This window comes from Urtica dioica, chromosome 11 (assembly GCF_054948205.1).
Source record: "Urtica dioica subsp. dioica isolate 48M chromosome 11, U.dioica_male_clone48M_v1_H2, whole genome shotgun sequence".
Taxonomy (NCBI): domain Eukaryota; kingdom Viridiplantae; phylum Streptophyta; class Magnoliopsida; order Rosales; family Urticaceae; genus Urtica; species Urtica dioica.
In genome coordinates, this window is record NC_142766.1 from 19,228,765 (window position 1) to 19,244,302 (window position 15,538).

The 15,538-nt window shown below is 40.5% G+C and overlaps 2 protein-coding genes across 2 annotated transcripts; one reads left to right on the forward strand and one right to left on the reverse strand.

Moving 5' to 3' along the window:
• Window positions 1-1,280: 1,280 nt before the first annotated feature.
• LOC149382033 (uncharacterized) lies at window positions 1,281-2,033 on the reverse strand. The gene has a single exon (XM_089601451.1). It carries the CDS (start codon window positions 2,031-2,033, stop codon window positions 1,281-1,283), a length of 753 nt encoding a protein of 250 aa, XP_089457577.1.
• A 2,007-nt stretch (window positions 2,034-4,040) lies between these two features.
• On the forward strand, window positions 4,041-7,392 carry LOC149382034 (E3 ubiquitin-protein ligase RSL1-like). The gene is made up of 3 exons (XM_089629825.1): window positions 4,041-4,863; window positions 5,174-5,967; window positions 7,072-7,392. The coding sequence occupies exons 1-3, from the start codon at window positions 4,117-4,119 to the stop codon at window positions 7,220-7,222; spliced, it is 1,692 nt and encodes a 563-aa protein (XP_089485951.1). The 5' UTR covers window positions 4,041-4,116; the 3' UTR covers window positions 7,223-7,392.
• Window positions 7,393-15,538: the final 8,146 nt, after the last annotated feature.

Here is a 15,538-nt window from a genome sequence, read left to right on the forward strand (position 1 = left end):
CCATGCAACGACCCCCTCCTAACCTGGTCATGAATGAGAGACGAGAACCCTTGAGCACACAGTAAAAACAGGTAAGGGGATAAAGGGTCGCCCTGTCTTAGCCCCCGGGAAGCCTGAAAACTGGCCGAGATTTTGCCATTGACCAGAACAGAGAAACTTGTTGAGGAGACGCAGTTCATCACTCTGGAAATACACTTCGGACCGAAGCCCATAGCGGCCATCATGCAGCGAAGGTAAGACCATTCGATTATGTCATATGCCTTGCTCATATCAAGTTTTAAAGCTGCGTAGCCCACCTGCCCTTTCGATCGAGCTCGCAGCCAGTGGTGGCATTCAAAACCCAACATGACATTATCCCCGATATTCCTCCCAGCCACGAAGGCGCTCTGATTGTCGTCCACCACGCACCTCATAACAGGTTTCACACGGTTCGCTAAGGCTTTTGCAACAATCTTATAGAGGATATTGCAAAGCGAGATAGGACGGAAATCCCTGATCTTGGTCGGCTTGGCAATCTTTGGTATCAGAGAGATGAGAGTTTCATTCCATGCCGCTATACTTTCCCCATTATTGAGAATATTGAGGCAACTCCGTACGACGGAATCCCCGACAATATCCCAACACTTTTGGAAAAAACAGGCCGCCCACCCATCCGGACCGGGAGCCTTGGTTGGATGCATACCGAACAAAGCCTCCTCAATATCTTTCCTGGAGAAATCCATTTCCAACGAGCACCGGAGACCTTCGGTTAAGACTGGAACCGACGAAGGGACTCCTAGGGAGAGATCAGAAGCACTTGGGCTGGTACTTTTAAAAAGATTGCGATAATGATCAGAAAAGATACATAAAAGATTATCGTCCCCCGTGACCATACCTCCCGAGTCATCGAGGATTTTATCGATCCGATTCGCTTTCCGGCGTTGCGAGGCGTGGGCATGGAAGTACTTCGTGTTTCTGTCCCCGTGAGACATCCAGTTGACTCTCGAGCGCTGTTTCCAGTGAATCTCCTCTGCCGACAAGAGCTTCTCCAGTTTGGCGTTCAAAAGGCCAATCCTACCAATATTACCCCCATGGACCTCGTCCCTCTTAGCCAGGCTGATTTCCTTCCTCAACTCGGAAATCTGTCGAGGCAGTGAGCCGAACCTCTCCCGATCCCAGTTCGAGAAAACCTTACTGGCCTTCCTGAAACTCACCGCGATATCCTCTGCAGAAGTCTCGGTAGGCCTTCTCCAACACTCCTCCGTCATACTCCTAAAGTCCTCCTCATATAGCCACTTTTCCTAAAAAAAGAATCGTCTTTTGGCCTTCGTTTTGGGTCTCTGCATCTCCAGGTCCAGGCAAAGACGAATAGCTCGATGGTCCGAGCCATAGAAATCTAGATTGAACGTGTCAAAACCCGGAAACAGTTTCACCCAATCCTCGTTGGCGCAGAAGCGGTCCAGACGTTCCTGGATGAAACCCGGGGGAGCCCACCCATTAGCCCAAGTAAACTTCTCGCCCCTGAAACCCAGATCCTCCAATCCGACGTCCGTAAGCAGCTCACTGAAATCATTCATCAGAGCCCAACTTCTTATCGCCCCTCCATCCTTCTCACCATCGAAGAGGATTTCGTTCCAATCCCCACCAACAAGCCAGGGACCTGGGCAAGCTCCCGTCCCCCTGGCGAGATTTCTAAGGAGCTCCCACGAGAACCTTCTACACTCGGGTTTCGGGTTCCCATAGAAGCCCGTGAATCTCCACTCCCGTCCCATACTTCTGATCACGACGTCAATGTGTCCTGTAGAGGAAGAGTTAACACGCACCTCCACCGAGCTAGACCACATCATAAGGAGACCCCCACTTCTGCCCATACTGTCAACCACAAACTGATCCGCAAAACCCAACCTCGACGACCAATCATAGCATTGCTCAGACCTCAGCCGGGATTCAGACACAAAGAGAACCTCCGGGGACTCGTCCCGGACGAGTCTCTGGAGGTTTAGGAACGCCCCGGGGCTGCCCAACCCCCGGGCGTTCCAACAAAGGAGATTCATTGTGACCGGCGGGGCTGGCACTCCATGCCATCACCCGCCGATCCCGGAAGAGCCTCCTCCTCCGCCAAACTGGTATCTCCGCTCTCCGTCGTCTCCTGGGGCTGGGAATTAAAGTGAAAAACTGCCTCCTTCTCCGAAATACCCAGACTGAGAAGAAGGCCAGTCCCATCCTTTCCGGTCTCATTTACACCAGACCCCGATTGGGAAGATTTCTTGACCGACGCCCTGACCACGCGCTTGAGAGAAGAAAGTCTCTTCCCCGCCTTGACCTCCGCCTCGACCCTCTCTTTCAGCTCCTCCGGCAACGTTTCAGTTCTTCTTTTCTTCTACCTTCTGCCCGACCCCTGGCTCATGGGCTGGAGTGCGATCTGTTTCCTCAGAGAGAGAGGATGGAGAGAGAACAGTAGAGCTTCCAGAAACAGGCTGAGAAAGACGTGGGTCTTTAATGGGCTCAGACATATTAACATCTGGGCTCAACTCCTCACTTGGCCCACTCTTTCCACTTGACCGACACCTGGCCACCTTTTCATTAAGATTAGTTGGCTCCACCTGATCGATTACGCCGCCTATCTGAATTGGGACTTGTAACCTGGGGCCCAGAGCCCAGAGGAGACTGCTCGCCAGACGAGGCACGGCATTCCCGGCTCAGTTCAGACCCTTCCACTTCCAACCAAGAACACCGAGCCACCTCCGCCTTCAGCCAGGACCCCAGAGGGGATATCGGCGAGCCGTTGCCAACTTTGATCTTCAACTCAGGATTAGAACATACTGCTTTCTCATGTCCAAAGCTCCCGCATCTCATGCAGACCAGAGGAAGCCTTTCATATTTGAAAGCCACCCAAACCTGTTTTCCAGACACTGGGATAAAGCGCCCTGGACAGATAGGTTTATGTAAATCCACTTCCACCCTACATCGGAAAAAGCCTTTCAAAACAGATCGACATGATTCATCCCACGCGAACACCGTCGGGGTCCCAGCCATCACTGCCAGTCTCCTCATATTCTTCTCGCTCCTAGCTTGGATAGGAACCCCGACAATCCGCAGCCAAAGCTTCATGGATGAGAAGCTACACTCCTCCCAGCGTTGTGACGACGGCCAATGTTCCAGGAGCAGGACCCCCCCATTGAAGGACCACGGCCCTTTGTCCACCATTCTTGCGCATGCTTCAGTGGATGAAAACTCGAAGCCCACAATAAAGACGTCTCTTTTCTTCTCCAATATCCTACTCTTCCACTCCTTTTCATTCCACCAGACACGACTCAAGATGGAATTTAGAAGCTTTAGGGAGCCGACTCTCGAAGAGACAACTTTCCCCACCGCTGCAGTGCCGATCCGAAAAGCGTAGTCCGCCTCTCCCTCCGCCTGCTCAAAACCCCAATCTTCTTCGTCAACATTCAGGCTCTCGGTTCGATCAACCATTATATCTGCCTCCATGACAAAGCCCAAAAGGTCAAACCCACAAGCCCTCCGCGACAACCTTGGTTCAAGACCAAACCCTCTATCCAGTACTTTCTAAGAAAGCGACAAAGGAGTAAAGGGCTGGAGAATCAAGATCGTCAAGGAAGCTTGGTAAAGACAACAAGAACACCTGGTCTCTTACGAGATATCCTGACGGATGGGCTCCTCTAGCGACTAGAGAGCATTTTTAATACATCCCCATGATATGTCTCTATCGTTAATGTATTTAATAATTAAATGAAGGCCTAAATATACAAAAAAAAAATGTTTAAAATGCTACAGCTAACAATTTGAGCAGGCATAAATACCCTTAAAATTAAAAGCGCGTCCGCTGAGTTATTTCAAACCTTGTTACAACTTACAACTTACAACTTACAACTTACAACTTACAACTATAGTTCTAAAGATTCAGGGTAAAAGTGAATAAACATAAGAGCCGAGGGCTATTTTGAAAGTTTTAATTTGAGAAAATAAAAAAATAAAAAAAACTCATTCGCTTCCTTGTTTAAGAAGCTAAAATAGAATTGGTCTCTTTCAGTTATGCAATTGGTCTCTTTCCCTTCTCGGCGTCACTGACCATAAAAATAGAACGCACACATAGACAGTGCTCTGAAAACCCTAACAATGGCGTCGAGCTCCAAAACCGATGGAGATCTCGCGACGATCCTCTCGGAGCAGCGCCGAGAATTCGCTCTCGCTAAAGCCCTAGAAACGGACCTCGACTTCGCTTTCGAGCTCCAAATGCAGGAGGCCATGAACGCCTCTCTCGCTCTCATGCCCTCGCCGTCGGAGTCTGACGACGTCGTTCCACCGGAGAGCGTCGTCGGAAGCGACGAAAATGTCGACGTACTGGCCATGGCCGAGGCGTTCATACAGAGCGACATAGAGAGCTACGCGAGAGAGCGTGAAGACCGAGAGCGTTGTGAGGCCGAGATGAGGGCGGAGAAGGAGGATCTCGGCCGCCGAATCCACGATCAGCGCGTCGCCGACGAAGTCGCCGCCTTGCCGGAGGATTACTGGAGCGACTACGGCGATTGGTACGAGAAGCCGTACGGCTCTTCGTCTTCCTCTTCTTCGACGGAGAATTCGGGCGCTGGAGAGTATTTGAGGCTGTATTTCAAGGGCGTGGTGAGCGAAGAGAGGGTTCGAGACTCGAACGTGGTGGTTGCTGGAGCGGGAATAGCCATCTGCGACCCGAAGAACAATCTTCTCTTCCATTCGAGGAAGAATTTGGAGGCCTTTTATGGCGGTCAGATGGCTAGCGGTGAAATGGCTGAGCTCGAGGCTCTGTGCGAAGGGCTTGACAAAGCTATCGCCTTTGGCTTCAAAAGGGTCGTCTTTATCTGCTTCGACAGTACGCTTTATGACTATGTAAGCGATCCCTACTTCTACCCCCAAAACCTTTCATTTCTTTATTGCTATTTATTGACGTTGAGGAATATTATAGTTTGCACTTTGCAGTCAGAGTTTTGTTTGTTTGTTTGTTCATTGAATTGGGTAAAGAGTGGGGTCAAGGATTACCTTGAAAAAGCCACATTAAGAATGTGGAGACCCACTTAGAAGTGTGCTTCTGGAGATATTTGCTTCAAATGGATAGCTAGAACACTGGTCATCTTCAGTTTTTTTATAGAGCTTGGTACGATATATATAAGTTTTGGCTGAAAATTATCCGAGTTTACAGGTCATCCACAGATCGCGGCCGAGTAACGGCCAAACAGCGATGCTGATAAACAAAGTCAATCTCCTTCGCGCCAAGTTCTCGAATTGCATCCCTCATCTCGTGGCCAAAAACGAGGCCAACCCAGCCTTCAAATCCGCCAGAGAAGCCGTGGTTTCTCAGATCCGATGGTCTGAACCAACGAGCGAGGGAGAGGGAGAGGGAAAGGGAAAGGAGCGACCGAGAGAGACGTGCGTGATCTGCTTCGAAGACACGGACGTGGCCGAGATGTTCTCAATCGACAATTGCCTCCACCGATACTGCTTCTCGTGCATGAAATGCCACGTCGAGGCAAAGCTCCATGGAGGCCAGGCCGCGAAGTGCCCGCACGAGGGCTGTAACTCCGAGGTCGCAGTGGAAAGCTGCGCCGGATTTCTGCCGCCAAACTTGGTGGAGGTGATGGGCCAGAGAATGAAGGAATCGGCGATCCCGGCGGGGCAGAGAATCTACTGCCCCGACCCGAAGTGCTCGGCTTTGATGTCGAAGAGCGAGGCCTTGGCTTACACCAAGGCCTACTTTGTTGGGGCCGAGAAGTCCAATGCCAGGAAGTGCGTGAAGTGTTGGAAGTTCTTTTGTATGGACTGCAAAGTTCCGTGGCACTATGAAATGACATGCGAAGTCAACAGGATTCAGAACCCGGACAGGCACGGAGACGAACTAATGTTGAAGTCTCTGGCGAAGAAGAAGCTTTGGCGTCAGTGCACTAAGTGCAGCCACATGGTTGAGCTCGCCGAGGGATGTTACCATATCACTTGCAGGTAAAATGGTCTATTTTTGGTTACTGTAAATATAATCTAAATCAAAGAAAAAAGCCATACTTTATTGTGTCTGGTTTTTCTTTCATATCAAGCCAATTCTAGCTTTAATCTAGTAAATATTTAGAGTGTTTGCCCTCCACAAAAAAAAAAAAAAAAAAACAAAAAAAAACAAAAAATTGAAGTTTTGCCATTGTGCCGTCTTTAAGCTTGTTATGATGTGAAGAGTTTTTGGGAATAAATCATGAGGTAGCATTGTGACTTTAGCAAATTAATATCATTTAACTATTTATAAAATGTCACAATCTGTATGTAGATATATTTACAATTTACTCCTATCTTCGAATCTTTTTTACTTCTCTATATGATAATTTTTTTTACTAAACAATCTTTAATTTCAGGGTCCATTAGGTAAATAGTCACATTTATAGTTTGACATTGCTAAATAACCAACGTTTCGTAAAGCTTATGTAAATAGTCACTTTAATATATTTACATATGTAAATTTTAGGTAAATTACCACTTTCATTTATTAGGCCACGTCATATTTATGACTATTTACCTAAGATTTACGAAACGTTAGCTATATAACAATTCCAAACGTTTTTGGTTAGCTATTTACCTAATTTGTTGTTAATTTTATGTAATGTAATTTTATATATATTATTTACATAAGGGTGATTTAGTATTATGCTAAAAAGTAAATAAATTTGAACCAAAAGTATGACATATTCTGAAAATACAGGCAGGGGATGTTTGTGATTGACTTGAGAGTAGCAAGTATAAATGTTTGTGATTGACTTGAGAGTAGCAAGTATAAATGTAAATGTTTTTGCATAGTTTTATAGGCACTGTTTGTTGGCTGGCTATACTTGGTCCACTAGAAATTATTAAGACGCTTTTCAAATTATCAATACCTAAAAAAAACACTTAATTAATTGAAGTACCAGACGTGTGTTTTTGGAGGGCGGGTAAGTTACTACATAACTTGCAGGTGAAGTAATCTTTTAAATACCGCGACAACTTCTTTGCCTAATGGATGAAAAAACTAGGTGATTGGTTTATATGTTCTCTAAATTGTTGATGATTTGTATGTATCGTATAAAGATGCGGATACGAGTTTTGCTATACCTGCGGAGCAGAGTGGAAGAACAAGAGACCAACTTGCGTGTGTCCGATCTGGGACGAACGCAACATAATAAGACGACAGCCTCAGCCACAACCTCAACAGCCACAACCGCAGCACCAACGCCGCTGATTCCACCCGAAAACAATCAACGATGATCTTTGAATGCCTGTCACGGCTTACTTTCCTCGTCTAGTTTTAATTTTTGCCAGATTCAACTTTTGTTGACATGAATAGCTGTTGAGTTGCTTTGGATACGCTGCTTGGTACTTGGTCCGGCTCCAAATTATTGAGATGCTTTGGCAATTGGTAGTTACTTGGTACTTTGTTCCTGCTGCAAATACACCGTAAAATCTACTTTGTATAAAGTTGAAAAATATTTTTTTACCATTCTAACTAAAAAGCTAAAAGATATATTTTAAAGTTTTTTCTATGTAGTTTTTTCTTTGATTAATTTCGCTCTCCTAACTTTTTTTATTCTTTTATATTAACTTTTAATTATAATTATTTTTATATGCGTTTATCAAATATTGTTTTTGATGTCACCAAAATTTATAATTTATTTTTTATAATCTATTGACACTCGCTTTAATATATTTTTTATATACCAAGAATATTTTATTATTATTAATTATATTTTATATAAATAATTATTAATTATAAACATTAATACTAATTTTACCAAACTCTAAATGAATCATATTCTTTGGGCCCAAAAAACCAATTGGGCCTTCCCAGTATTATTTTGGGGGTCAAGGTCCAAATGCCTTTACTACTCGCGATGGCTCCTTCGAGAAGTGACTCTGAGCTTGTGGCAAGGCACGAAATTATCGGTGAGGTTGGAGTGGAGACACAAAGGAATCAGGAGGACACAAGTGGGCCTAGCAAGCATCCAAGAATCTTGGATAAGGCAAAAAAAAACGTAGAAGTGCCTTATGTTCAAGAACATGAGTCCCTGGTGACATGAGGGTGCCTTTTCTCCTGGCCGCAACCAGATTCAAAAGAAACAAAAGGCTACCGATATTAGAAGCTATAAGAGGAAAGCCAAAAGTGGGGAAGCAAAAGATTCTGTCCGCATGAGCAAGAAAGGGGTAGTGAAGGGTGCTTCGGAGAAAAAAATGGTACTAAACGATGCTACAAGCTTAAAGACCGAGGAAGTGGGTCATCCCAAGCTCCCCACCCCCAATGTTAGTCCTTTATTGCATCGGGACCGAGGAGAGCAAGCCCATTGAGACTGCCCCAAGAGAACGGTTTGGGAAAGGCTGGAACTTAAAGCTCCGAGTCCGGATGGGCTCCAAGATATCTTCTACAAGAGATATTAGGACACAATAGGTGAGCCCCTCGTGGCATGCATCCAAAGATTCTTCTCGTCCTTGCAAATAGAGAAGGATATGAGTTTCGCTCATATGGTCCTCATCCCAAAGACCGGAGGGGCGGACATGTTCGATAAGTTCTGCCCGATAAGTCTTTGTAATTTTAGCTTCAAGGTCATCACTCTTATCCTTATCGCTATGATCCGGAGATTCCTCGATAGGATTATTTCCCCGTTCCAATCAGCTTTTATCTCGGGCCGGTGGATGGGCGGAAAATACCATCCTTGCTCGCAAGGTGATGCATAAGATGAAGAAGATAAATGGCAAAGGTGGTCTGGTTGGAATAAAAATTGATATGAGTAAAGGCGCTATGATAGTTTGGATTGGAAGTTTCTCAAAGAATTGTATGGAACAATATCAATCTTGGTCCGGCCAAAAGGTGAACCTAACTAAATCCGAATTGATTTTCTCAAAGAATTGCTCCGATGCCTTGTGAAGAGTGATAGGGATCCGGCTCTAGATGAAGGAATGTGCAGAAGATTTGGTGTACTTGGGAAATCCTTTGTTTGTTGGAGAAATATGAGGAAGTATTTAGCCTATCTTGAAAAGAAAGTCCATGATATGATTGAACGATGGATGGCGAAGACTATTTCTAGAGCCGGGAGGACAACTCTTATCATGTCGATGGTCCAAAGCATCCCCACTTATGCTATGTCAACCTTTCTTTTCCCAAAAAAAAAAATTGGCGGGCTTTGGATAAGATGTCGAAGGAGTTTTGGTGGAGTGGGAAGAATGGGGAAGACAATTATCTATATCTCCTTAAGTGGGATAAGATTTGTCAACCCAAAGAAAATGGTGGGTTGGGGTTCCAAAAAATTGAGACCACTAATGAAGCTCTCTCAGCTAAAATCGGTTGGAATGTCGCCTCCAATCTTATGTGGGTCCGGGCTCTCAACATGAAGTATTGTTTGGTGAATAGCTTCTTTGAGGTCATTCCTAAAAGGGGGCACTCTTCAATATGGAAAGAAATTGTAGCCACAAAGGAGCTGATCAAAAGGCATTCTTACTTTATCATAGGTGGACGGATGAACGTGAAAGTGTTCAAGGATCCCAGATGACTATAGAGTGACAGATCTGATGGATCAAGGCAGAAGACTTTAGGACTAGGATAAGATTCACCAGTTTTTTGACGGCCAGACGGCGGAGGATATTGAACGCGTGCGGATTTTGAGTACACCAAGAGATGATCTTTTTGTAGGGGCAGAATCGACAAATGGAGATTTCAGCATCAGCTCCGCCGCTCGAATCAATCATCGAGCTCTCTTTGATCCCAAAGTGCCAGTTTGGAGCTTGATCTGGAAATTCAAAGCCCGAGAACGCACAAAATTTATGTTATGGAGGATTCTTGCAGATTGCTTCCCCTCGGCGGTCAAACTCCATATGTGAGGGATTCTCCAGGATGACAAATGTAGGGTCTGTGGGCTCGAGAAGGAAACAACTACTCATTTGTTTTTCGTTTGCGAGAATGCTAGGCGGTGGTGGTTCTCGAAGGCAAATAACCTTGGTTGGAATTTTGAAGCTTAGACGACGGGGTTAGAGGCCATGGAGGCTATGTTTGACCATAACAAGGACTAGGTAAAGGAAGGGGATGGCCAAGAACAAGTTGCTTGTCTGGGCAGGAGTGATCTTCGACGAGTCTGGAACTGGAGAAACAAGAGAATTTTTTATCGGAAAGACCGGAGCATGGAGAGATCAATCTCGAAGATTAGAGCGGCGATTTTGGAAAGGTCTTCGCTGAGAGTTGCGACCTCAGATCGGGATGAGACCTGTAGTAGGATGCCATAGGAGTGGGAATGTCCGCCGACCGGGGGTGCTAAAATTCAACGTCGACGCCGCTTATGGTAGTCTGGACACGACAGTGGGTATTGTGGTTCGCGACTGCAACATCAATTTTCGGTGGTTTTTGGAGGAGTCCGGTGATGGCGATGTCTCCTATGGAAGCATAGATGATGGGTGTATACCTGGCTATGCTCGTGACCAAGTTCAAAAATTTCCGCAATCTCATCATTGAAAGAGATAACCAGGGAATCATGGTAAACATCCAAAGAAGGGGTACGTTCCCAAATTGCCAGCTGATTCTTCTTTTCAATCAGATTGTAGATTTGATTTCCCATTTTGAGTTGATTGCTTTTACTTGTGTAAATAGGACTCGAACATCATAGCCCATATGATTTGTCTTTGGGCTGTGAAAGAAAGAGTTTCAGGTTTCTGTATTTTCAGCGAAATTCCAATGCTTGTTCGGAATGTTTGTATGTCTTCGGGGAGTGAAATGCAATGCTAGGGTTTCGTTCTAGAGGCCCTCAATCCTTTTGAATAAGACAGTACCTGAGGGTTCACAAGTAGCTTAATATTTATTCCAAAAGGACTTATTTGATTCTATCGTACCACGTAATCTTTTAAAGGGAGTTCTGAATGAATTATTTCAACTCCATGCTTTATTTTGAATGAAAATTAAAGTAAAAAATAAAACATGAAAAGTGATATGGATGCAATTTCCTCCCAAGGAAAAGGAGGTAAAACCGTAAAAGCAACTCTTCATATCGGGCTTAAAATCATTTGGACTTCACCAACAATGCAACCATCGAGATTTCTTTTTTTTTCTTCTCATTTTCATATAATTTATATATATATAAAGCTGGCCATATGGAACCCGGGAAATGGGATCCCCTGGTCCCGTCCCATATTTTGCGGGAAATGGGACTCCCGGGACCGTAAAAAATGGTACCGGGAAATCCCGGAACCATTTTCCACGGTACCGGGAATTCCCGGTACCATATTTCGCGGTTCCGGGATTCCCATATTTCCCATATTTATTTATTTTATTTTATTTTAATCATAAATACATTTAAAAATAAATAAAAATTCATATATTTTCAATTAAAAAAATACAATATAAAAAATACGGTGCTAAACGGTGCTAAACGGGGATCCCGGTTCCGTCCCATTTCCCGGATGGTTCCGGGACAAAAGTCCCGGTACCATATTTTATAATATGGGTTTTTCCCATTTCCCACATCGTACATTACATATATTTGGTTGTTTCATATGGTTTATTTATCTTCCTATGTGAGCTAGTTACTCAAGGTCAAACAACATTTAAGTTGATACGATTTTGCTCAACAGAAGTATTATTGCTGTATTTTTTTTTTCATATAACAAATGTTATTATTGTATAGTGTGAGTTGGATAATTACTTAGGTGCAATATTCCAACCAGTGACTGCGTTGTTGTGGAGCCATTTCAATGGAGTGGGACCACTTGAAATCATTGAACGACAACCATACTCTTTCTGCTCCATAATTTTTAAGATCATGTGCTAAATTTGGGAATCTTCTTGATTCTGGGTTTTTTTTTTTTTATTTAAGTTTCCATATTTTCACATATGTACATATCTGATTTTTCCATAGTTTAGTTTTCATTTCTTAATCATTAGAAATAATACTTATCTAGGTACTGAAGAAATGATATTAGACGAGAATTGATTCCATTCAAGTCTAATATGGCTGAAAGCTAACATCCACCTTTAAATATGAATAATTAATTAATATATTTTTAGAGGTTTAATAATGTAGTGTCATGAAAGGAAAAATGAAAATTATTCATGGAAATATTATATCAGATTCCCTATCTTATACGATCTTTCTTATCCAAATACCAACTATGCTCAATTATACCAATGATCACTTGACATCAATTCCATTTGAATTAATTAATCGATATAATATTTCCTCCATAGCCTTTCCACATCTTACTACGCATAATATATACATATCCATGGGGTATTTCTTCTTTTGCTGTAACCAAAAGATCATTGGGAACATATGCAAAGCTGTAATTTAACTTCTTATTCATCAAAGAAGCATTTGACAGGCTACACATTAAAAAAAAATGTTAAATATAGCTCGTTCAGATTATATTAAAAATATTTTCTCGTGTAAGCCCATTGTCTTTTTTAGTCTTTGTCTATTCGATCAACTTTGTAATGCTTGCTTACTAGTTTTCTTAATAAGTCAACCAACATGGACTTATCTATGTATCGTTTAATTATCTTAATCTAATAATATGCGTTTATCGTAATGTATTGTCGGTGTAATAGTTCTAGTATTTTTTTCGCTGTCAGTGACAGGACATTATATATTTTAAAATATTGAACTTTCATGTATAGCGTAGGCCCGTCGAGATAACTTATTGACTATTGTGTATATATCTTCTTTTCAAATAAAGAAGAAAAAAAAATATACAATTCTGTAATAATATACCATGCATAATAGTGATGGTTTTTTTTTTTTTTTTTTTAGTAGAAGAACGTTCCCTAGTAGATTTCGTCATATTTTATTGGGATTATTCATATTCTATGACTTGTACCATGATTTTGGATCAAAATCTACTAAACCCAAATAAATCATAAACTATGACTTAATGAAATAAGTAATTACATATTTATCCTTCATATTTAGTTTATTTTTATTAGTTAATTAATAAAACAAAAACAATTATTTAGTTTTTATTATGAAAACAAACATCATTACAAAAACCCGGAGAGCAGCCCTGGGAATCTCCGACGCTGAAGCTCCTGGGAACGACGGTCATGGCCGCCGGAGAGCAGCCCATGGCCATCCCGGCGGCGGCGACCTCGAAGTATCCGCCGGAACAGCCCGCCATGGATTCTGCGTAGAATTTCTATGGTTTTTAAAGTTAAAAAACAAAGAAAAAACGATTCTCGAGATTCTGGATAATTTTAAAAGTTTCTGAAAATTTCTGGGTTTTCGTTGAAGATTTATTGACGTTGATGTCAATAAAAATACATATTTATTGACATCAATGTCAATAAATCATCAAAGGAATTTTCCAGAATCGTTGAAGATAAATCTTCAACGAAAACCCAGATACGTTGAAGATTTATTGACATTAATATCAATAAAAATGCATTATTTATTGACATTAATGTCAATAAATCTTCAACGTTTCTGGGTTTTCGTTGAAGATTTGATTCTGGATAATTTTGAAAAGTTTCTGAAAATTTCTGGGTTTTCGTTGAAGATTTATTTACATTAATGGCAATAAAAATGCATATTTATTGACATCAATGTCAATAAATCTTCAACGAAAATCCAGAAATTTTCAGAAACTTTTCAAAATTTTCCAAGATCCCGAGAATCGTTTTTTCTTTGTTTTTTAACTTCAAAAACCACAGAAATTCAAATACTTAAACACTTTGAATAGGATCAAATTTTTTTCATGAAAATCTCTAACCCTAAACTAAAAAGACAAATTGAAAAAACAAAGATGAACTCAAACAAAGATGACGAACTGAAAAACGAAAAGAGAGAGTGGAAGATAGCTGAACCCAAAACGAAAAGAAAGTCGAATAATTAAATAAGAAAGAAAATAAAATATTATTAAAAGTAAGGGTATTTTTGTATTTAGTGAAAATAGGTAGTCATAGTTTAGGATTTATTTGAGTTTAGTAGATTTTGGTCCAAAATCTTGGTACAAGTCATATAATAGGAATAATCTCTATTTTATTTGATGCAAAGGCTTTCTTTAAGTATCCAACATGCGAATTTCATTGTGGAAATGCATGCTTTCCGTTTTAATTATATCTATCATGCAAAGTTATTTTTTATTACGCAATTTCCTTTACGTCATAAAAAATTTACTCTAATTGTATCACGAAGAAATTTTGCTCATTGACAATTACAAGACGCGCCCATATAGACTTTGCGCGAAAGATATTATGTCGTGCTATTTATATGTGCTATATAACACCGAGAAGTTATAGTGTCGATGAAATAACTTCAAAGATACTACCATACATGAAATAACTACCATTTTGCAAATTACGTGAAATCATTAATAAAAATACTAAACATACATGAATACTTAAAAAAAAAATCGAGGTTTCGATAACATTAAAACATGCTAAAGAAATGTAAACGATTTATTTGAGTAAATATTTAGACTTTAATGGACCACAAGTTGCGATAGATTTCATCATCTGTATGTTGTATTATGTGCGATGAGTTTTGAATAGAGAAGATAAATAAAATGAAAGAAAAATCAAAGAAGATATGAAAATGCATCTACAGAGAGATATTCTTTCTCCAAATAAAAAATATTAGTACGAGTTCCTGACTATGAAAATTATATGAATTAAATTACCAACCGCACGTCAAATTAATATATACATATATATATATACATATATATATATATATATATATGAATTGTAAATTAGACAACCTTTGTTAAATACTTTGTAAATAGCCAACTTGCATATGTGGCAGCCTATTAACTGTCTTTTTTACATGTTTGGCTGAGTTAAATAAGTTTTTTATTAATCTGTTAATAAGTTAACTTGACTATTTACAAGAAATTAAACAAAGGTAAGTTATATCCCAATTCACTATAACTGTGTGGCTATATAACTTAATAACCCTATATATATACTGTTTTTATTCCTCCAATCATACGCCAAATCACACGGCATATTTAGTCTGATATACAGTGTCACGTTATATTTAACGTGACACTGTATAACACGGTATCTTTTATTTATTTATTTTATTGACACTTTCAAATAATAACTTTATATATATCAACCCTATTAATATTTATAAAACACCAAAATTCATAAATTTACTGCAAAAACACATTAAAACAAAATTCAATTAAAACATAAAAACTTAAATATAGATTACAAAGTTCAAATTAAAATACAAAATAAAATAAAAACTAAAACAATAACATAATTTTAAAAGACATAGTAATTTATGGATAATAGAAATATTGTATTGTTTTAATAATATAATAATAATGAATAATATTTTTAGTATGAAATTAGGTGTTGTAGTTGGAGTTGGGAAAAAATTTTGTGCTAAATATTAAATTTAGTGCATGAGTTGAAAACTTGAAATTACCTATACCTACATATAATATATAATATGTACAATTTTCCCTTCCATATAAAATAAGATAAAAAGGAGAATTTAATTCATGACGTGGTAGAGTACTAGAGTGCCACATAAGTTTTCTTTTTCCTTCCATAAATGACTGATGAGGTGGTCGTGTCTAT

Excerpts from the sequence above, each read along its gene's own strand:
- LOC149382033 (XM_089601451.1), bottom strand. The coding sequence starts at position 2,033 with ATGAATCTCCTTTGTTGGAACGCCCGGGGGTTGGGCAGCCCCGGGGCG.
- LOC149382034 (XM_089629825.1), top strand. The coding sequence starts at position 4,117 with ATGGCGTCGAGCTCCAAAACCGATGGAGATCTCGCGACGATCCTCTCG. Across the intron at positions 4,864-5,173 it reads ACAGTACGCTTTATGACTAT|GTCATCCACAGATCGCGGCC; the intron begins GTAAGCGATCCC and ends CCGAGTTTACAG. Across the intron at positions 5,968-7,071 it reads TGTTACCATATCACTTGCAG|ATGCGGATACGAGTTTTGCT; the intron begins GTAAAATGGTCT and ends TATCGTATAAAG.